General features: G+C 45.1%; 1 protein-coding gene across 1 annotated transcript in view; it reads right to left on the bottom strand.

Annotated features, from left to right (window-relative positions):
* The window catches only part of LOC119179093 (glucose dehydrogenase [FAD, quinone]-like), a 131,321-nt gene that overhangs the window by 81,132 nt on the left and 27,614 nt on the right, over positions 1–22,575 (bottom strand). Inside the window, exons 3-6 of the mRNA XM_075870095.1 lie at positions 17,912–18,098; positions 13,448–13,582; positions 9,494–9,615; positions 6,668–6,835 (exon numbers count right to left, since the gene is read on the bottom strand). Coding sequence (XP_075726210.1) covers positions 6,668–6,835; positions 9,494–9,615; positions 13,448–13,582; positions 17,912–18,098 — 612 coding nt within the window. The remainder of the gene's footprint in view (positions 1–6,667; positions 6,836–9,493; positions 9,616–13,447; positions 13,583–17,911; positions 18,099–22,575) is intronic.

Raw genomic sequence — 22,575 nt, 5'->3', positions numbered from 1 at the left:
GAGTTCTCGAGCGGAACGCTATGGGATGATCCACTCCTTGTATGCGGTGCGACAAAACTGCGCCTATACCCTCGGCCGACGCATCACACTCAAGCCGCAAGGGTCTTTGGGGGTCGTAATGCACAAGAAAGTTCGCCCTTCTCATGGCGCGCTTGGTTTCTTGGAATGCTGTTCTCTGTGCGGGCCCCCAACACCACAGTGCTCCTTTAGACAAGAGTCGGTGTAACGGGGCCAAAGTGGACGACAAGTTCGGTAGAAATTTGGAATAGTATGTGACCAGTCCTAAGAATGATTTAAGCTGGCTTACCGAAGTCGGTGGCGGTGCCGCTAGCACTGCTTCCAAATTGTCCTGCAGTGGGTGGAGGCCTTTTGCATCGATTCGGTGCCCTAGAAATACCACTTCTTTCTCCCGGAAGTGGCACTTCTCCTTGTTCAGTATCAGGCTGTTCGCCCGAAGTCGTTCGAACACTTGCCGCAGTATCGTTGTGTCATACTCTTTTTCTGCTACAATAATGTCGTTCAGGTAAACTTTCACCCCTGGTATACCCTGCAGCACGGCTTCTATGCGCCGCTGAAACAGCGCAGGCGCTGAGGCAATGCCAAAAGCCAAGCGGTTGTAGCAGAAGAGGCCTTTGTGTGTATTCAACACAGTTATCTTCTTAGCATCATCATCCAGGGGAAGCTGGTTGTATGCGTTTCGTAAGTCGAGTGTGCTGAACACTTCGCCTCCTGATAGCGCCGCAAAGATGTCGTCAATTTTCGGAAGCGGGTACTGCTCTGTACTTGTCGCTGGATTAACTGTTAGCTTAAAGTCCCCACACAGCCGGATGTCTCCGTTCTTCTTTACTACGGGCACGACCGGTGTTGCCCATTCAGCCACGCTCACTGGGGACAGCACGCCCACTTCCACCAGTCAGTCAATTTCGGCGGAGACTTGCGCTCTCATGGCATACGGGACTGTCCGAGCCTTCAGAAATCGAGGTTGCGCACTTTCCTTGAGGTACAGCTTCACCGGTGGTCCCTTACAGCATCCGAGGTTCTCAAAGAGGTCCGGAAACTCGTCAAGAAGTGCGGTTAGCTGGCTGTCGGCGTGAACAACATTCACCGAAGACGACGTGCCTTCTACTAGCAACATGCCTGCTTTGCGAAATTCCTCTATTGTGTCCCTTCCGCACAAAAGGGGCCCTCGATGGTCCACTACTATCAGCGAACTGCTCACCATTACTGGTCCAAGCTGTACCAGCATGTCTACCTTGCCAACGACCGGCAACGGTCCCAGGAAACATGAAAGGCGTAGTGGAGTTTTTTGCAGAGCCGGCCACCACTTGCGATGCTTCTTGTACAAGCTTTTGGGAATCACGCTTACTGGTGATCCAGTATCGACAATCATTCGCAGCCTATGGCCTTCCCACTTTAAGGTGCGCTCGATTGGCTGCACCAAGTGCTTATTGGCGGAACTGTGTGCAACGAGAGCATACAACCTCTCTTCTTCGCTTTCACATTCGGTTCCGTCGACAGCGAACGTTCCTGACCTGGGGGTGTGGGGTCTTTTGCAAGCCCTAGCAAGATGCCCTCTTTTACCACATTGATGGCAGATGGATCTGCGATGTCGACAGGAGGCCGTTGCATGCGCCCCTTTGCATCTGTCGCATGAAAGGCTGCAATTCTTCCTCCACTGTCTGCCTTGTTGCTGTATCACGTTGACGCCGCCACCTTCGGTCCGGGCGTATGAAGTACGCATGCCCCGAGCGTCTTCGTTCGCTTTCTCAGAAGCTAAGGCGAATTCTTCGGCTTCTTCACGAGTCAAGTTCTTGCTGCCCAGCAGGCACCGGCGCGTTTCCTCATCCCGAATCCCACAAACGATTCGGTCCCGCAACATACGGTCCAGTGTCGCCCCGAAATTACAATTTACGGCCAGTCTTCTCAGTTCAGCAATGTAGTCCCGGACGCTTTCTTGCTCATCTTGTTTTCGCATAAAGAAAGAATAGCTTGCTGCTATTTCGTTTGCCTGAGGGTTGAAATGTTCTTCCAAGCATTTCACAACGTCATCGTACGTCAAGGAGTTGATGGCGACCCCCGGCTGGTGCCCTTGCAATATCCGGACGACACTGTCGCTCAACGATGAAACCAGTAGGGCCCGGCGTTTCGCTACGTCGGTAATATCGTTGCCCTCAAAGTAGGCTTCCAAGCGGACACGATACGTGCTCCAGCTACTCACGGCGTCGTCGAAGGCAGGGGGTCGGGATCCCATTCTTCTGGTCTCAGCGTCGGAGTGCAATTAACCGGATCCCATCCTCGTCGCCACTGTAGTATCGTAAGGGCGAAGAATAAGACGATGCATGGCCAGAACAAGAAGGAACAATCTTTTATCACGAGGCTGCTGTCTTGGTTTTAATACCCTGGCCCGAGGCCGGAGCATGCGCCGTGGCGAGGGGTGGAGGCACGTGTTATCGGTATGTTCTTCGGCGCGTGCACCTGATAATCTACGATATATCAGACGGGAGGCATTTTTTTTCTTTTGGCGGTTTTACATTGACTCTTGAAGCTTTTCTTAATGGCTTCACAGAATTTTCGGCTAGACATCTTATCAGGCAAACTTACCAAGCAACCTCTTTTATTAGCGGTCAGAGTACGTAAACCCCTAGACACATGATCTCTCGCTACCCGGTGGAGTCAACAGGAATTATTTGGACTTCCTCGTGTCGTCTACCCACTCAGAAAGGCAACTTGCTCTTTTTCAAGAACAAAGCGAAAGCGGCCATTAATTCTCGATGGTGCAAGTTTTGCAAGTGCGCACAACTGTGATTCAAAAGCAAGCTTGGGTCCAAATGGCAGAAGCTGCTAACCTGCCTCAGGAACGAAGTATTTCCCAAGCCTTACTACTCCTTCTACACGCTTCACGTTCACCTAAAGAGCATGCGATATTAAACTTCAATGAAACGCTTCAGTGAAGATAAAAAGCAATGTGCGGTTCTGCCATAGTTTATAATTTTAAAGTATCAGGGAAGTATGACAATGGCGTTGTTTTTAGTGCCCTATTATGGCACGAGATTTTTGCCAAGCACTTGGCAAAAGTATAATTCAAGGTAAATAAAATGTTGCTGTGGCGAAAAATTCACACCACGTTCCCTACGGGAATCCTGGGATGCGAAGCAGCAGCGTTGCGCACGTGTGGTGTCGTGGCGATGGAAGACTTGTTTTAGGCGATGGCTGGCGTTGGTCTTGTTTCTTCAGTGGACACGGGTGCTGGACTGGAGCTTGCGCACGCTTCGCCTGGACAACCATGGCCTTTTGATCAATGGATTCCACGCTGAGTATGGGATATTTCAGTGAACGAAGGAGCATCGTCTGTCGGCGTCCTTTCAATCGCATGTAAACGAGCCGAAAGATTGTTACTACTCGATGGGTGCTTGACGATGCGTGTTGTAGAGAGAATGAACCGTTGGACGGGTAACACGTACACGTGGCACGTTAGGCACGTGTCAGGTTTATTGCGCATGAAGCAACGATTCGGTGGCGTAGTGACGGCAGTCGCGGTGGCGAAGTGAGTGGCGGTAGCGGCGGGTGTTCGGGGTGATCGGACGAGGCGGCAGCTATGGGCGCTGCGGCGAGCACGCAGCAGGCGAAGGAGAGTGTGACGTCAGCACGTACTGTGAGGGGAGCGTGACGTTAACGTGCGGCTTCAAAGTGACCTACTTGGCACCACCCCAACACCTACAGCGAAGCGAGCGCGTTTCGGCGCATTCGTACAAACGCACGGAGGGACAGTGTTATGCAGGCTAGTCGAAGAGCTACTTCGCATGTAAGAGGATATTCTAAGTTGGCGAAATGCCGTTAAGGGGTGGTACTTTGTATGCTACTAAATTGTGGAAATGCGTACGTTGGACATACTGGCCGCCGTATCAATACACGTCAAAAGAGCATGCGAACTCACGAGGAAGAAAAACATTTTCACAGTTGTCTGATCATTATAAATCATGATATTGTGATCCTGCATTTCATATTACAGATATCTTGTTTTTACATAAAGGCAAACTAACACGTGAACATAGGGAAGACTTGCACATACAGGCGCACGAAAAATGCATCAGTCAACCTTGGGTGGCCCTAACAGATAAGGAGTTTTTTTATTATTTATAGCGCAATCATTTCTGTTCGCATGTTGAAAGCTTGCGCTCGTCTGTCGCTTTCTCTCTCCTGCGTTTTGTGCCTGCCAAAGAAAAGTTACAAAACCAGGGGAAAAGAAAGACGCGGTACTCGCTGAGTGTACAATCGCTACGCTGCTAGATCGACACTCGCTGCACGACAGACCATGTGGTGGTACACCATGTGGTCGTAATGTTTTTCAGCAATCGAGTTCAGGAATATTGTTTCAAGTTTAAGAATTGTAAAGGAAAAATGCCCATAAACTTTCTGATTACATCAGCATGTTTCTATTCTGGCGGTACCTTACCATTGTATAAGCAGTCTCTGTTATATTTTGAAAGTGCGTGTACAATAGGTTCATCTAGATTCCGGGATGTTGTTTAGTCTTCGCCCGGTGCAATGTGGTGGGTAAGCTCGCTGAGGACCTTCTCTTTCTGCTACCGTCACTGGGCGATACAGGTTTATATTTGAGCAATTTCGATGCATATCAAAGCGCGGGTGTAAGTCGATGTCCCGCTGCATACCATGGAAGGCCAGCTTCAGTTCTTTGACAATGCATCCCGCTTCTCCTAGGTGGTTGCGCATGAACCTGTCTACTTTGTTTTGCTGCGCTATTGGCCTCTTACGTGTACGTGGCTAGAACAGATTTTGAGGAACACCGAGGTACGCTTGATGCACAGGGCTCCTTGAAACTTGTTAGAAGTGTCATGCCAGTTCTATCTAATCGTTCAGGGTACCCTAACGCCTCCTTGACGATCTAGAATATTCCACTTTTCAGTTTGCGGTTTCATTTTTGACGTTGCCAGTGCTTTGCGCGACTCCTCCACGGCCCCCACAGAGGAATTAGGTACGGCTTGACAGTGGGGTTGTATCGCGATGATTTGATTGTCTTTGTGTGCTTTTGGGCTTCTTCCCTGACTCCTCGAGTCCAGTGTTTCTATGATATCGTGCCACCTACAGCGCTATCGTCTTCGCGAAAGACTTGGTAGTCTGCTATATTGAAATTTCTAATCTTGCTCTAAACTTGTGGCATAGGATGGTCATTTCTGTGATAAAATGGTTGCTGCCCGAATTCGCGGCCTCTCAGCTCCACTCATATTTAAGGCCTTTTACGAACATGCGGTCCAGACTGGTGTTTCTTTGTATACCATTGACAATCTATATGAGTGCCAAAAGATGATTGAGCAGTTTAAGTAGGGGTGCTGCGGCCGGTAGTGCATGACGACGCGCAACCCCAAGTCACATGGAGAACATTAAACCCAGGAACCACTATTATGATGTTGCCCTTACTGTGCTTTTTCATATGTCACATTAGCTTGTATAGATCCCTTCGGGGGTTCTTTGACGGGATTCACACTAGCACATAGAGGCTTGAAGCTTCTTTTTCTATGGTACCGTTTCCACGAGGGTGTGCTTGATGTAATGCTGCTGACCTTTCATGAAATCTTGTGAGAATAGCTGTTCTTTTTGACGATGCGGACGTGAGGAAGTACCCTCTCATTTTGAAGTCTTCAACGACGCTTTCGTGAAGAAAAAGAAAACGCCGACAGAACAAGGGTGAAAGAAGGCCTTCATCAAAAATTTTACTAGTCAAGGACACCGTGCTCGCACTTTTTTCAAGGTCTTGCTGTTACACAAGTGTCAAGTTGGCGAGTGCTAGTTCTAATTATACGCTCACGAACCACTACTCAGTATTTAAACCCCTACGTGTTATCACCTGGCCATTTTCCCGAAGAATGTACTTTAGGGTGAAAGGAATTGTGCCTCAGTAGCACATAAGCTTGCTGTATTCTATAAGACCACGGTGCACCATATCTGTGAGTAAACGTGTTTTTAGAATCTGATCATTGCGCCAACATGAGCCCACCCCGATAGGTGCAAGTGGTGCAAAACGTCTTTTGGGATTATTAAGGATTAAAGGAAATTAAAAAAAAATAGGAAGGATCCCAAGAAAAGAGGTAAGTAAATTTTTGGCAATATATATTGAAGTGTGAATTGAATTTGTATGTGTGATTGGCAGTAGATTATTGTGCCGGCAGATATGCAGTGAAGAAAAAACACGTGCAACTAAATTTGAATGAGGAAAGAGTGCTCAAACAGGATTAACTAGTTCTCGTTTCCGTCCTGTTGCAGCGTTTCCTTCATTCAATGAGAGTATGTACAAACATGCCCCATTCAAGACTACAATACATGCATGAGTAATGCTTCAAGCTTTCACTGTAACTACACGACCTATACGCGAAACTCACTTTAGATTTCTGTCGTGCCAACCAAATTGCTAAATATTTCCAATGGGTAAGACTGCCTTCATATTGGGCAATCGTTGCAGGTGTGATAACTTTCATTTAGACTATTACTAATTCACGTAGATAAGAACCGTTTTGTGCAGTATTGGTTACGTGTGAAAACCTCTTCTTGAATTATTACATGCTTGATTAGCCATCTGAAATAATGCAGATTAGCTTGTGCGAAATATATTTTGGTTGGTGCCTTCTGCTATTTCTGAGGTTTTACAACAAACCTGTAATTTCTCCAGGTCACTTCGAGGGCCGATGCCGGACAGCATGAGCAACTGAGGAGAACCAATGGCCCCAGCAGAGATCACAACCTCGCGATCAGCCATGATGTTGAATTCCCGATCACGACGGATGAAACGTACTCCAATGGCTCTTTTTCCATGAAAAATAACCTGGATGGAAATGACATACTCAAACAACACATGCACAAACACGAACAGCACACAAATAATGTACGGCAAACAAGGCCAGGCGGCCAGCACAACCCGTTTCATTATTTTTATTACACTGAGAAACCCTTTACCCAGTAGCAGAAGAACATATCCTGCTGTGAAGAGACTTAACATTATTCGAAATTATTGGTTTTTTTTATATGGCGCCAGATATTTTCCGATCTCTTTGATTTGATTGATATGGGGGGTTTACCGTCCCAAAATCAACATATGACTATGAGAGACGCCGTAGTGGAGGGCTCCGGAAAGTTTGACCACCTGGGATTTTTTAACGTGCACCTAAATCTGAGCACACGGGCCTACATCTCCGGCTCCAATACTTTCAGATCTAGTTAAAATAATGTGCAGGAGTTTATCGGACACAAAACACTTAGTTGCTTGAACAACTGCTTAATGACTCACTCTGAGAGCAGCATCCATGAGCCGTGCAATATACAGACCAGCCCACTGGACTTCACTGGAAAGAGTCCCTTTGCAGCATTACTCTTTTTGTACAACTTGGCTGACAGTGCTACCTGGACATCTTTTACCTATTGTAACACTCTTACGTAGATGTCAGGCTATATTCACATTCAAAAAGTTTGGGACATAAACAGTGGATTGAACTGGTTCATTACAACATTCATGCGCAGTAATTATCTACGCTTAGCCAGAAAGCAAGGAATAATGCATACTGGCTTTCGTGGGATGCCCCCGAGTACATAGAAATTTAGGCTACTTACTTAAAAAGGACAACCTGGTTCTGAAAAACAAATTCATAGCAAAAACTTAGCTGAAAAGCAAGCATTATTGGCCGCAGAGAGTAAACAAAAATTTATTTAGCAGCCGGGAGCTTGCTCATTGCCGAAATCTCAATCTTCGCATATGACCACGACGCTATGCGTTCGAATCCGTCGTGCAGAGCTACGGTGGTGAGGCTTGGGCTCACTACAGTCTTTCGTAGACCAGCTTCTGCGCCATCGCACCTCATATCCCCCCCCTTTACAATACTGGGCCCCCCTGTGAGAAGGAATGACTCCTTTGCGCGAAACTGCGCAACATGTCTCCCCGAGCTACTATGTCTCGACATGATTAAAATATTCTGTGACTTACCAAGAGAACACGTGACAAAAAATTACACCAAGGTTTGGCCCCCTATTCAGGTGGCATCCTCCAAATTCATTGGCACCACATGAGCGAAGGGGACCTAGCCTGTTTCTAGCCTCGTATGTATGTTTCTATACACAACCGGCAGGGGGCCGCGATTGTTGCAAGGCGGCTTATTGTGGTGAATGAACCGCAAGTCGATAAGTTTTCTCTTGCCCCACCTTTGTTTACCAGACAGCGTCGTCACATTATTGAAGTCGAAGGCCTGCCCTGTTGTCCAGCAGTGTTCGACGAGTTCGGTCTAGGGATATGTGGCATTGGTGGCTTTTCTGCCGTCGCTTTTGTGCTCTGAGCTTTGTTGACCGCCTCTTGCCTACTTCGCTAATGTAAGTGGCATCGCAGGAACAAAGGTGGGGCAAGAGGAAGCTTCTAGCGTGGTTCATTCGCCGGAACAAGGCGGATAACAACAACCGCGGTCCCCTACCGGATGCGTACAGAGACATACGAGACTAAAAGTACACTGGATGACCTTCGACCTTCGCTTAATTGGTGACAGTGCATATTGACGATGCTATCTGCATAGGTGGCGAAACGTCTGTATAGCTTTCTATATCTTATTGTGATAAGAGAACATTTTTAACATAAGGTCACCCAGCTTTTCAAACAAGTTTGCAAATCTTGACCTACGCAACGTGTTTCGCCATTCTTAATGGATGAATAGCATCAGCTGTATAGCGCATCTTTTTTACTTAGGTGAAACTATCAAAATTATTATCCCACGTTGACAAAAACAAGTATGAAATAGACCCGCTTGACCATTGTATTAGCGGCAATGGGCTAAGTTTTTCATACTTGTAAGAGACGAAACTGAGGCTGATTCTTATTTTCCGGAATATAATAGGAATATAATTTAGGCACCCGTTCCGCGACCCTGAGTACGTGTTCGTGTAATATGCACGTGTGTAAATTGAAAAGTTTTGGTAGGAAAGTGGCTTCAAGAACTCGCCGCCCCCCCCTCCCAGCACCCACTGCTGTGGCAGCGCTCTCGGCTATAGGTCTTAAATTCATTTGCTGTAAAGAACAAGGATCCATGGTCGTGGCTCTGAACGACGATATTTATTCCCTCAGGGCTAGCTCCGCCTTCCTACTTCTTTCTCAACGTCCGTCGCGCATCCCCCAAGCACCTGCCCCCGTTCTTGATTGATTGATTGATATGTGGGGTTTAACGTCTCAAAACCACCATTTGATTTATGAGAGACGCCGTAGTGGTGGGCTGCGGAAATTTCGACCACCTGGGGTTCTTTAACGTGCACCCAAATCTGAGCACACGGGCCTACAACATTTCCGCCTCCATCGGAAAAGCAGCTGCCAAAGCCGGGATTCGAACCCGTGACCTACGGGTCAGCAGCCGAGTACCTTAGCCACTAGACCACCGCGGCGGGGCCATGCCCCACTTCTTTACTTTGAACATCTGCTATTGCATAAAGTTTGCATGGTAACTTTTCAACTTGCCTTTGTAGCATGGCTCAGCATCGAAATGTGCAAATTGTCTCTGAATAAAATAGGCACAATGAAAGCCTTGTTAGCGCTCCAGCGCTGGCCATTCTTTATGTTCGCCTGCACTCTGGAGCAGCCTGTAAAGAAGAACATGCATCGTAGCATCGTAATATTGCAATATAACGCGTTATTATACGCAGAATCTAAGCTTAATTGGTACATTTTAGTGAAGGCATCTACAGCGTTCAGAAGTTACACCATATTTCCGCAAGAAGTGTGAGAGGCAACACGAGTACGATGCCTTCGAAGAAGCATACTAAATACCTTCACTCACAAAACTTTGCATATAGTCATTCGTACACTAACGCAGCTTCTGTAATCATGGTAACTAATAACTTATGGTAACGCTGTTTTAAATGAATCATTAGTGTCAAATATGCACAGAGCTTTGACAGTGTTTCGGGTAAAATCGTACTCTTTACCGGACAGCCATATCGAGTACTTATTTACTCAGATAAATGTATCATACATAACTCATGATTGTAAAAGACTCAAAAGTTTTAAAGGTGGTTGTAATGGTGATAGAGAGTGAGTTGCCAGCTGGTGTGAAAAAAAAGACAACTACAATGGGAATATGCAAGTGATACCAAACTTTTGATATTATGAAGAAACGGATTTCTTTCATACTGAGAGCAGACATGCGGTGCTGCAAGGAATATAAAGACTGTTGACTTAGCTGTCCTAAGAGCATAGTTTATACTCAATACATTACATTGCCTTCACACCTATTTCTTTGCTACGTTGCTTGCCCTCTCTCTCTTCCTTGTTAAGATGAAGAAGAGGGCAAAAAGCAGGCCCAAAGAAGCGCTAACACATTCCCTTGCAGCCATGAAAAAGAAGAGTCCTCTTGTGAAAATGGTGGCTCCAGGCCCCAGCACCCACCTCTATGTCTTCAAGCTTATAAGATGCGGCATAATTAGAGAACCCCTTCTCAAAACCGTGGCACGCGTGATATTCCCATCGTCACACCGTAAAACGCACTGCGTGGCAGTATTGCTCCCACATGTGCACTTAAGTGAGTGCTGACGCTTTATTACACCATACCTTACCCAGTTTAGTAACAAGTAGACGCTAGAGTCTGAAAGAGTCTGCTAAGCCAAATATGTGCACAAAACTACTGCACTTGTCGTCGATCGACATCGGAACACTTGCCGCTAGCCCCTTCAAAAATTTGCTTAGGGCATTACTTGTTTTCTCAGTGTGAAACCAATTCGCATGAGGTGCTAAATCAGCCGATATTTTTTAACTATTACAGTGTTGCAAATATGTTAAATCAAACAAAGGAAGCCCTTCATGCGAAGAAGCCATTTCAGCTTTGAGATTTCAAAAAAAATGGCCTCAGGTACATAACTAGACGTAATTTATACAACCCAAGTTCAGCGGCGAAATAAAAATGCTGAAGAACGCAACTCCTACAACTACCTGGTCGACCTTCGATGTGCACGCTACAAAATTCGGAAAAAATACGTCAATCTGTCACGTAAGGCGTATCACAAAGCCAAAAAACGTCAGCAGAGGCGGCTACTTGCCGACTGCTTAGCACAAAACAGATTGTCACAAAACGTAGAACCTGTCAAATTTTGAAAGTGCGGGGCGCTAGTTTGTCGCATGCTGTCATTGTGCACTGCCGTGTTCTATCATCGTTTTATAATAGCGGAGCAGAGCGCCTGTGAGGAGCAAGGGCAGGAAGAGCATACTGTCACCGTGCGTTGCCAACTCATACCACTACTTAGCGCCGCGCAAGGAAAACCGAAATAGCGTTACTGGGTATACGAAAGAGGCCGCAAATAGAAAGCGAGGGTGTGGATAATTGCAAAGTAGGGGGTAAAGAAATGAATGAGGGAAACTGAAGCATAGCAGGACCATATATGGTATCATACACGAAAAACCTTGTTTACATTAGCCTTCCAAATGTAAGGGTGCGAAAAGAAAAGCGAGAATACTGAGGACTAAAAGGGGGGTAAATGACCGTCCACAGCAACGTATGGTCTCCCGTAGGCAGCGTTATGTAATGTAGAGAGGGTGTAAATTAGAGGAGAAAAGGAGGGGAGTGTATACCACAGCTGAAGAATGTATGGCGCATGCACGCAAAACACATTGCCTTATATAGTGTGATAGTGTGGGTAAAATGCGAGGAGGAGACGAAGCATAGCAAAGCATAACATAGCAATGTCTAACGTCATACAGTTCGAAATTATGTGTAAGGAAGTCATGCTTACTCCAAGATCAAGATACTAACCTACAGATGAAAACACGCAGCGGTATAAGCAAACCCTAATGGCCCACTTTTCTTTGATTTGCTTATCTCAAAGCCGTGCACACTTGATTGTTACGTTATTGCGCCCAACTTAAACGACCAACATTTAGGAGGAAAGATTAGACGGAAGAGAACTGCGTCAGTATGACTTTCTTAGAACTACCGCAGAAATATATGGTGTATCAGAATCCGTAATGCAAGATGTTCGATAGGTGCATCCATTCTCGTTACGAGTGGTCATTAGAATTATTCTGCTCAATTTTTTTGTAATTCATTTTTCTAACCATGAAACGTGATTGCATAAATTCGTCCAGTGTCCGTGCAATAATCTTAGTTGAAAGTTTGTGATTGCATCCGTCTTCCCCTTTCTCTCAAATATTCGTCTTTTAGCGTGTGCGAAAAAGAGGTAACAATAAACAGCGGCCGACTCGCCCAAGCAGGTACCCGTAAAAACAATGTATAATATCTTAGCGTAACGGAGCGGGAAAGAGAAATAGTGAGGAAAAGTAAGAAATTATAGGGGATGCTAAAGCAGAGGATTACCATGTATGATGTCAAGGTAGAAAAACCAGAGCATAGCCATATATAGCACGGTAGTGTAAAAGTGCGAAAAGGGGCAGTGAGCTTGAGGTGGAGAATAATAGAATAGGGCAGCCATGTGAGGCCTTGCGTAGACATAACTATATGTAGCACAACGAGTTACAGAAAGACATATCTAGCAACCTGGTGAAAAAGGTAATATGTGAGGCTCAGGATGAGAAAGACGAAGTGATTATGCTGTCTGATCTTGTCGCTAAGCTCCGAGCAGTCCAACCGCATACAACATAGGTATGTCTATCAAGGGGATGGGAAAGAAGTGAGGCTTAGTGGGAAGGTAAGGAGCAAAAGAGAAGATAAAACACAGAACAGCCGAGTATGGCGCCACGCAGGCCGTACAATATATGTATAACATAACCATATATACTATGGCAGCGAGAAAGTACGCAGGAGCAACGTGAGGGGATATGGGAAGTAAATGAGAACAGTAAATGTTTAAGGGTACACTGACGCGCAACATTGACTTGGCTTAGTTGAGTGAACTAGGTGCTCTAATGTCACATGTTTCCCTGAGGAAGGTTCATTATTTGCGGATAGAATGAAGGCTGATGTTTCCATTCTAAATTTCACATGGACGTTTGCCCGCGCGTGACCTAACTAATTTCGAAACGCATTTTTGTATTTTCGCGAAATTGGCAAAATGTATTTTTTTAATTCTTGCACGCTGGGTCTGCGGCACCAACGGATGAAAATGAACTTCATCTGTAAATTAAATGGAACATTGTACCCAGTAAACGCCCTTAAAATCTTCAGCATCACAGTGCTTTGTGCGGAATTCTAATGGTGACGTCTGCACCACCTTTTATTTTGGCGCTTTTTTCTCGCTTATCAAGAGTCGTCTCGCGGTAAAAGTGGCGTTTCCGCGATTGTGAAACAGTGCTTTACTAATACGAGGAAATTCATTTTCCCTTTATTCAACCTTAAAGCGTGTAACCATGTATGTCGCCAAGTATAACACGGTCTTTGTAGCATTGGAATGTTACAGACAGAACAATCTTAAACTTACGGTAGTTCTTTCGAAAACCTCCGTAATATCCACATAGAAAGGAGCTCACCAGCCTGGGATCTTTCATTGTAGTCGGTGATTTTGTAGCCATTACTCAAGCACCAATACAAGAAGGAAGTGCTCAGCGTAGTCTGCAACCTCGCATACGTTACAGGTACTTCTCCAGATGTGCCACGATATTCTTCTGCGTTAAAAAAAATTGTGTTTGTACATTTTCGGAAAGTCATTTCACAAGAACTGTTAAAGAATGCCTGAGAATTCCAGCGTATTTAGAATGCGAGCCGAAGAAAAGACGCACATGATAAAGCTCGACTTACAGCAAAATCCCATGACGAGAAGGCATTGCGAAAACACACCATGGCATGCGTCATACACCACAACACTAACCACGCAAACATAAATCTAAAATGCTGCACCCAACGTGCACTGACGAAATCTTAATTCTAACCAGATCCTAATATTTGCAATGTCCAGTAAAATTTCAGCTTCATGAGATCATGAAACTTATCAGTGGCATACTCCGAACGTTCGCTCACAATATTTCAGCGACCTGGTGCAAAAGGATGAAAAATGCCCCTTTTTATTTCATTATATTTCCTCGCCAAAGCTGAAAAAACGCTGAAAAACGGCACGCATCCTCAGCTCCTGCAGCGCTAGGACAAACACCCTCTTGTGTAAGCTGGCAGCAAATTGCGATTCACAAGCATATGCTTATTAAGGGCACAGTTCGTCTGGACTACTTTGGAGCGGTCGTAAGAGGCGAGTGTAATACACCATAGACGCAGCACATCGTGAAACTAGCGTTTTCCTTCCAACCACTGCTCACTCCTGTCTTTCCAGTGACACTTGTGCACAGCCCAGCCATATTTCGGGTGTAGAAAACATCAGTGCAACGTCGTTCTTTGTGGCCGCATGTTCACTGCTATGAAAAACGCGTTCCCCCTTTTCAAGATCCGTTTGTTTGACACCTAAAGGATCTTTGCTCATGCGCACAAGAGGGATTGGTCGCACTGCACCTTATTACATAAATTTCAATGCTATGCTTGGTAAAAGATGTACATCCGATAAATACGAGATGAATAATAACGTACATTCAAACAAGAACATCAAAAGGGCAAAACAATTTGACAAATCAGATTTTAAAATATTAGCAAAAAAGAAAGGGGGCACAGAATTAGATTCACCTGGAAGTACTACTAGCAACGTATCCTTTTAGTTGCTTGAATGAATTTATATAGTGCGGACAGAATAGCACTACTGCCCGCACCCAACTGAGTGCCTCCAAAGATTAAGAGGGTGGAGGCATTAAAGAGGCCCTGAAACACTTTTTAAAGTAAATATAAAACGAATTCACTGGAAAAGCTTATTGCCCCACGAGTTGAACGCCGCAAAAGTTTCAACATCCTTCCAGTGCTAGTAGAGTTACAAAAATGCGTTGGATGCCACCGTTGCATTCTATTTTCTCTACCCGACAAAAGTACTGGAAGCTAATCAGGAAGGCATGGCAGGCGCAAAGAAACACGCCACGCACGTCTCGTAACCTTGAGCACTTTTCCATTTTTTTTTTCGAATGCGCAGCTATCTCAGTGCGATAGCGCTCGCATGAGTAGACAAGTTTCGGCCTCTCGCGGCGATCTCTGTAACGACCGAGCGCGCCATGTTCAAATCAGCCAATGGCTGATAGATGGGCTTATTACGAGTGCTTCTTGAGCGGATTTCGCGATTTGGCGAGAGAAAAGAAATCATTTTTAGCTGAATTCTATAATTTATTCTGAATTCCAGGCTACGTGCTGCGCTATATTGCTTTACTGGCATGTTGTCAGGAACCTCTACTACTAATCAGCAGCGTTTTCACACCATGCTCGAAAAGTGCTGCAGGGCCACTTTTAGTGACAATCGCTGGATACCCATCGGCCTCTCGAAAATCATTCAGTGGAGTGAGGCAAAACGGTGGCGTGTGAGAAGAAAGTGATCTATTGTTTCTTGTTCATTGCAAACTGCACATGCGTGAGGTAATGAGAATTCTAATTTGTAAACATAATTTAGCCGAGGAACCCTGCAGCGAAAGCTTGTGAGGGTCAACTCACATTGACGGGAGAAGCCTTTTGCGGTGTTCCGTGTGAAATGATTCCCTCAGAAGTGTGGTGATTTGGGCTAGTTGGTATGTCATGACGATGGGTATAGACGTCAGACTCTGCCCAGATGGCGCTGCGAAAGACGCCGCCGTCAGCGCCCCCGATCGACGCGCTGGCCATAAATAGGTAGTGCAAAGTGAGCCCTCCGCAAGTGAACGTGTATAAGCCCTCTTTCGTCACCCTTGAGGCGCCTTTTCCTGAAAATGAAGGACCTGCCAAGCTTCTTACTTTAATCTAACCTCGCTTCAGAAAAGTAGGAAGCTCATCAAAAACTATGGGTACTATGCGAAAAATGTGGGTACTATACGTGCGAAAATGCGAAAAACTGCAACAGGCACTTTATGTCAAGCGAGCATCGTATGACATCTAGTTACAGGCATGCACTCAAACGTTTGTTCTGTAACGCCTACATGCGTCAAACTTGGGCATAATCATCATGCCAACGCGATAAAGTGCACACTCGAGCAATCTATCTTACGATCAGTGGTACGAACTTCGCTTTATTCGGCACAAATTGCCCAGGCGACTTTCGTCATTGCAGTCGCATTCTCCATCGATATCTCACTCCCTGTGCGTTAAACTGTTTTATTGCGCATGCTAGAATGTTCTGTTGACGGTTGGCATTCGTTTGTATGTACTGCGAATGGGGATGCATGCGTGCCCACTTTCTCAATATCGAACAACATGCAAAACCGAGGCCTCTGAGATAGCTCCGGCAATTGCAAACACCAACAACAAGAAAAAAAAACTTATTGCGGTCATGATCATTTTGCAACTTGCCTGTATGACGTGCATGTTCGTATTTCATAGAGAAACCTGGAACTTAAAGGCTTGAAAGTCTTCAGGCGTAATGCTGTGGAGCTTCAGGTTATGGGTAGTTGTGGCGTGTGCGATGTTTATCGTGCGCGTCACCTGTCAACTGTTGCACGGTGCACACTGAACTTAGATGCTCTGTTAAGCTTCCTAATAAAAGTTACTACGGTTCCCATTAATATCAAAGCTACTGAAAACGATAACAGTTGACCTACATTATCACACTTTCTCACGCAAACGGCTGTAGACAACGCGAGTGATTCGTTTACCCAACCCAACAACCTATGTCCAGTGCTATCGACGTTCTGCTTCGCGACAGCTGCGGAAAACAGCAAAATGAAGCCCTTAATAAAGTCCGTAGCAATTCACATCACAACTGTAGCGTCGGCTCGGGTCTTTTTTTGTAGAGCACGGAGCGGCTGCGTCTGCTCTTGTTTTCATTGTCCTTCTGGCGAGTGAACCAGCAAGCACTTCCTGGCGGTTCGGTGACGCGCCTGACTAGCGGAGAAAAACTCTTAATTAACTCCTTATCTAAGACTTCAATGCTCCAATACACCTAATATTTAGCTCTATTGCTGTTCCTTACGCTGTAGTTGCACCTAGTTGTGCAGCAAACTGTACAAGAGAGTCGGGATTTGCATTACTCAAAGCTGCGTCGACAGGTGGCACTGCGTGTTTGCAAAACTCTAGAGTGGGATGTCAATAGCGGGAGAACAAAACGACGACAACCTTCGTGTCCCTTTGTCATCGTTCTGTTCTCGCGCTTTACCTATAGCCATCTTCAGAATCCCACTTACCAACTTTTCTCGCAAAACATCAAATAAATATTTATTTTTATTTTATTTGCAGGATTTCTGCTGGCTTCAAGGTGAAGCCATAAGCAGGAGTGGGTAACATATAAATATAGATATAGCACGCTGAACATTTTCCTAATATATTACGCACAGAGAATGTCGCCGACACACAGAGTTTAACGCGGTAAAAAGAAAAATATACAGTGCATGACATGCAATTGCGCATAGCATAATACATTAGAAGTGCGTACTAACATCACTTGTGTACTAACAACGCAACGTCACAAAACAAAGAGTACAAATATGGCAGGAAGACATGCTATCAGTTTTTTAGCTCCGATAAGACTGACGCCACTGTCGCCGCCTCCACAATCTCACCAGGGAGGCGATTCCACTCGCGTACAGTTCGTGGGAAAAAAGAGCCCATGTACAAGTTCGTTTTGCAAGAACGAACTTGTACGAATGTTCATTCTATTCACTCTCTCAAGACGAAAGACTACCGTCTTTAGATGAAATTTGCAATCGAACATAAAGATACGTAGCCATTCTATCATCAAATAATGATACATCTTTTCTATTATGTTTCTCGCAAAACCTAACTAAGAAAACTCTCTTATAAAGGGTTGTTTGGTGTAGCGAAGCTTTGCATAAGTGTTAGCAAGTGAACTTTTCGGAGCATTTAAATTCCTAATTGGATGGTATTTTGACGAAGCTTTTTTTTTCTTCAGAAGTGCCAAGTGTCATAGCAAGTAAACTCATAACAATACTCACGGTCCTGGAATGGCACCTCTGACGTTTCGATGTTCTTGAAGTGCTTCAACACGTCCTGGTATCCCCAACCTGTTGCATTAAACTGGTCTCTCCAAATTTCGTAGTCGCGCCGATTTCCACGAACATATAACATGAAGTTCATAGCACTGGATCCTCCCAAGCCTTTTCCCCGTGCCAACCGGCAGACCTGGAACGAAAGACAGCACGGTGTTTGGTTGTAATTACAAGGCCAGAAATACTGAGGAGGAAGTTCTTAGACAATGGCAGTCTCTAGTGTTTACAGGTTGCGTATAGAACTTTGTCCCGGTATTACCAATGATTTCATCTGAGACTGTAGACAATAGTGCATTAAAAAAATTAGAGGGCGTAATTGTATTCACTTACAAAATTTTCGCAACATTAAGCGCTTATTCAATACTGTTCGCCTCAAAGTATAAATTCAGCTAGGCCAACACAGGCACACAATGTTGCCTCTACAGACGGAGGTAAGATTCTTCACCAGGTATGGAGTAGGGGCAAATTTTGTGTTAGTGCCCTAATAGACCACTTTCCAGCAGTCCCAAAGTCTCTGCGGGCACGCGAAGCACTATGGGAGAAGTGTACTTCGAAACTGGTCAAGCGCGCTGGCTGTTTTCTGTCGCCCGCTGCTGTTATCGCCGTGAGAGCACCAAACGAAAAAAAAAATGAAAGGCATCCTCACATGCTGACTATTATTCCATCCAAAATACTATACATGTCTGAACTTACCTGCACGTATATCGACGCATGAAATACGAAATGAATGATTCAGTCAGTGTCGCTATAACCAAGCGGACGTGTACAGAATGTAGCAGTTAGCGGCGCGCGATTAAATGATGACGTATCAACACATGCTGTAAAAATGTGCCCCCACGATCAATGGAAGCTGAAACACTTAATTCAAAATTATTCAATGATTGCCTGTTGCTAAGTTGAAGAAATAATTGTCGGAGATGGGTGGGGTGAAGCCAAACTGCAGATAGGTTTTGCAGTATTCAAGTACAGAGATTACTAGTTTATTACACAAGTCACGTGCTTTAAAAAGAAGTGAGCACATTCTAAACAAGTTTGATTAAACGAAACGGAATGGGACTAGAATTTCTTTGTGAGGTTCTTTGCTCTGATAACTTGCAGTTTCTTCATACATGTTTTAAAGTTTTACTGCAGGCTCCCCAAAAGCGGTGTTTAATCTTGCGTTGGTGCATTATTCAAATATTGTGAAATGAGGGATTGTGATGTCATGCTACGCATGGCATCAAGAAAAAAGTTTTGCTCACATGAAATCAGTAGTTTTCAGCTGCAAATCGATCGCCTTAAATAGGCCAGGATTCTCCATATTGTTGGTTCATAAGGCAAAGAAGGATAAGTATCGACGTATTTTACCCGTGAATAATGAAATGGGGAGGGGAAGGGTTGGGTTTCCCCCTACAAATGATATTAGTTGTATCTTCGATTCTGCGCAAGCCATCGCAAGGGTCGGTAGTGATGTCTAGTGGGGTGCAGCAGTGGCAACGGTGCTCAGCTGCTGACTCGAAGGTCGCGGGTTCGATCCCCGCCATGGCAGTCTCATTTTGGTGGAGGCTATATGGTAGAAGCTCGTGTACTGTGCAATGTTGGTGCATGTTCAACAACACCAGATGGTCCGAAGCCCTGAACTATGACTAAAGACATTGAAATGCCAAATAATATTAGTATCAGTAGACTGCTGTAACCAACGAAAATTCTATCAGAGTCATGCCAGTTGTTTTGTCAATTGTGTAGCAGGTAAACACAACTTTCTCTTGTTTTCGTCCACGTCGGCTACGCTAATCGATGTGTTAACACGTGCATCAGCGACCATCGGAGTTATTTTAAAGGAGTCATCTTATCTCGCCCCACTATGTCAGTCACGCAAATAAGATTGTCTTCGAAACCACAGCAGCTTTGTACTATCAATCTAATTAACAAATTGAGAAATTGCGGAAGCATATCATATCACAAATAACGCCGCACTTTGTGCAAATTGACTTTCGCGGTTGTTACAAGACAAGTAATTAGACTGTATTACTTGACTGAAAACAGACCATTGTTTGACTTTTTGTGCTTCTTTATACCACGCATGCTGCGTTCCCATTTTTTGTAGATTTCTTTAACGTGTGTAACTTTCAGTTGCAAGGGGCACTATATGGTGCGTGTATACTCTGGTATTCATGTCCTGCTTTTCTTTTTTTTCGCTCTAATTACTATGTCAACTAGTGTCAATACAGGTTAGTAGACACTTATCGTCATTACATATACGGTGTGAGCAACGGGCTTACTGCTGTTTAAATTGGTCTTCTTCCATGAAATGCCGACTGTACTTTCTACAATACTCTTCAAAAATTGGAACCTCAAATTCTACTCGTCGACAATATCAACGGACATTGGTTACGAATGCATCTGCAATTTTGAGACCACTGGTGTGCTTCAGTGGCAACCAAGTTGTCTCTTTTTGTTTCATTTTTTTAGTCGTATAGCACTGATGTCTAGGAAAACAAAAAAGTGACATTTCTGAGCTCCTCAACATATCTTACAGTGGAACAACACACGGAACTAGTCGAGAAACCCCTCACAGCCTAACAGAGGTTCGTGGCTGAATTACGGAGCAATATGTTGAACCTTGCGAAATTCACTGCGTCTAAGTAGTCCTGGAGCAGCACAAGCGCAAAGGTAAACCGTGAGGCCTGCGCTCTCGTCGCGGCAGCTGCTCCGGCGTACGAACTTATCCCATAAGCGTTTGCGCGCCCGTTGGTGGCGCTGGTGTACTTGAAAATGGTCTGTTGGTAGAGTGCGAGATGCAATAACGGTCACAGTGGATGCAAACATTAAAATTAGGCGAAGAACAGAACGCTTTCTGAACCAGCTTACGAGAACAGGTTGTCCCAGCGTTCTGGGGCTAAAAGCAGGCAGCATAGACTGTACTTGTAATGCACCTAGAGCTGTGCGCGGCGGTGCAGCCCGTTCTGTCTCACGCCGTTCGCGGCACCGTTGAAGTTCCGTCAAAAACCACGCTGCTACCTCGCGATGATTGTGGCGCCGCCGTTTGTGTTATTTTAACCCGAGTGGGTAATCTAGCCATAAAATACATCCCTTCAGCTTTTTTCGCAGCTTTAACATTTTTCAGAGCGGAACTTGTGGTGAGACTTGACTGCTTACTTGTGTCCCTTTTCCTCACCCTGTTTATATAAAAATCTAAAAGAACTTCTCAAGATAAACAATCGAGAGTGTTATTCTCTCTTGGTGTTTCTCGTTCTTTCGGCGCAGTACGTGACACCAGAATGGTGAGTCCATTAACATGATTAGGCCTCTTAATTGAGTTGCACGAAAACATTTGATATACAAAAGGAGGACACCTGGACACAGCGCACACTAACAACCGAAATTTTAGTCAAGAAAACATACATATATGTGTGGTTACGAGAACACCCGCGGTAAAAGAAAATGATTAGATGAGCAGACAGATTAACAATTCTATTATTTATTTTGGAAGCGCATGATCATTACGATCTGTCTGCTCACCTAATCATTTTCTTTCACCGCACGTATTTTCGTACCGCATATATATGTCTGTTTTCTCGAATAAAGTTTCCGTTGTTAGTATGCGCTGTGTCCAGGTGTCTTCCTTTTGTATTTCAAATTTTTTCGCGCATCTCAGTTAAGGCTCGTGCACACCGGCGACTAGCAGCGGTCACGCGACCATTTGTGCCTGGTCGCAAAGTGACTGCTTTGGGTCGTCGCTTTCTCACCGATTTTTCAGTCGCGCGACTGCAGCCGCAAAGCTACTGGAACCAATCAGCCATGCTCAATTTTATATTTTTTTCATTGCGCTGGCCTCTTGCCGCCAGATACAAACGAGTGCGTCCCTCTGGGTCTGTGACACCATGGCCTCCACGGAATACTTTGCTTGGAGATGGCGAGGCGCAGTAGCTTCAGCAAAGTGTCAAAGTTAGCTTCATGTGAATGCCGCCACATAAACACCATCAAAGCAAAGATAAAATAAATTGTGCACTATCTTTCCCCCGTATTCAGAATCGTTTTTTGTCTTGCACTTGACTTTTCACCACATTCTATGCAGCACGTTGGGATCGCGTTTGTCCTGCATGCCTTGGCAATGATTTAAGGCACCACGTTCGAGACGCGTTTCGGCTGCAATGGAGGCTGTGGAAACTTAAGATAAATTCGAGAGCGTGTCTGAATACGTGCCACTGTCGGAAATACTCCAGCTAGTCACAGCACAGCTCGGGAGGTAGGCGACTTTCATGGCCGGCCAACTGACGCGATCGAAGGGACGATCACACCCACCATCGGCTTTTTTTAAGACTATAGTCTTTCTTGGGGACGTTCGTCGGAAAAATTTTGGCCTGTCTGTACATTTGTCTGTCCGCCTTAACGATACCTCAAACGGCACTAAACGACCAACCCCATCCGCAGCACCCACCAATATTGCTCAAGGTTTAGCGTTCAGCGTTGTGTGATTATCAACTAAGGCAATTATTGCACATATCTGAAGTGCTCTTACAACATGTCTGTTTTATATGTCTGTCTTTATACTAGAAGAGGCACACACAACTCTAAGGACTGTAGCGTTAAACGCGCTGCGCTGACAGTGCAACGCGATGCTCAAGAAC

Source organism: Rhipicephalus microplus, chromosome 7 (assembly GCF_043290135.1).
Source record: "Rhipicephalus microplus isolate Deutch F79 chromosome 7, USDA_Rmic, whole genome shotgun sequence".
NCBI lineage: Eukaryota > Metazoa > Arthropoda > Arachnida > Ixodida > Ixodidae > Rhipicephalus > Rhipicephalus microplus.
The sequence above is the reverse complement of the archived record's forward strand: the minus strand, read 5'-3'. Positions and strand labels throughout refer to the sequence as shown.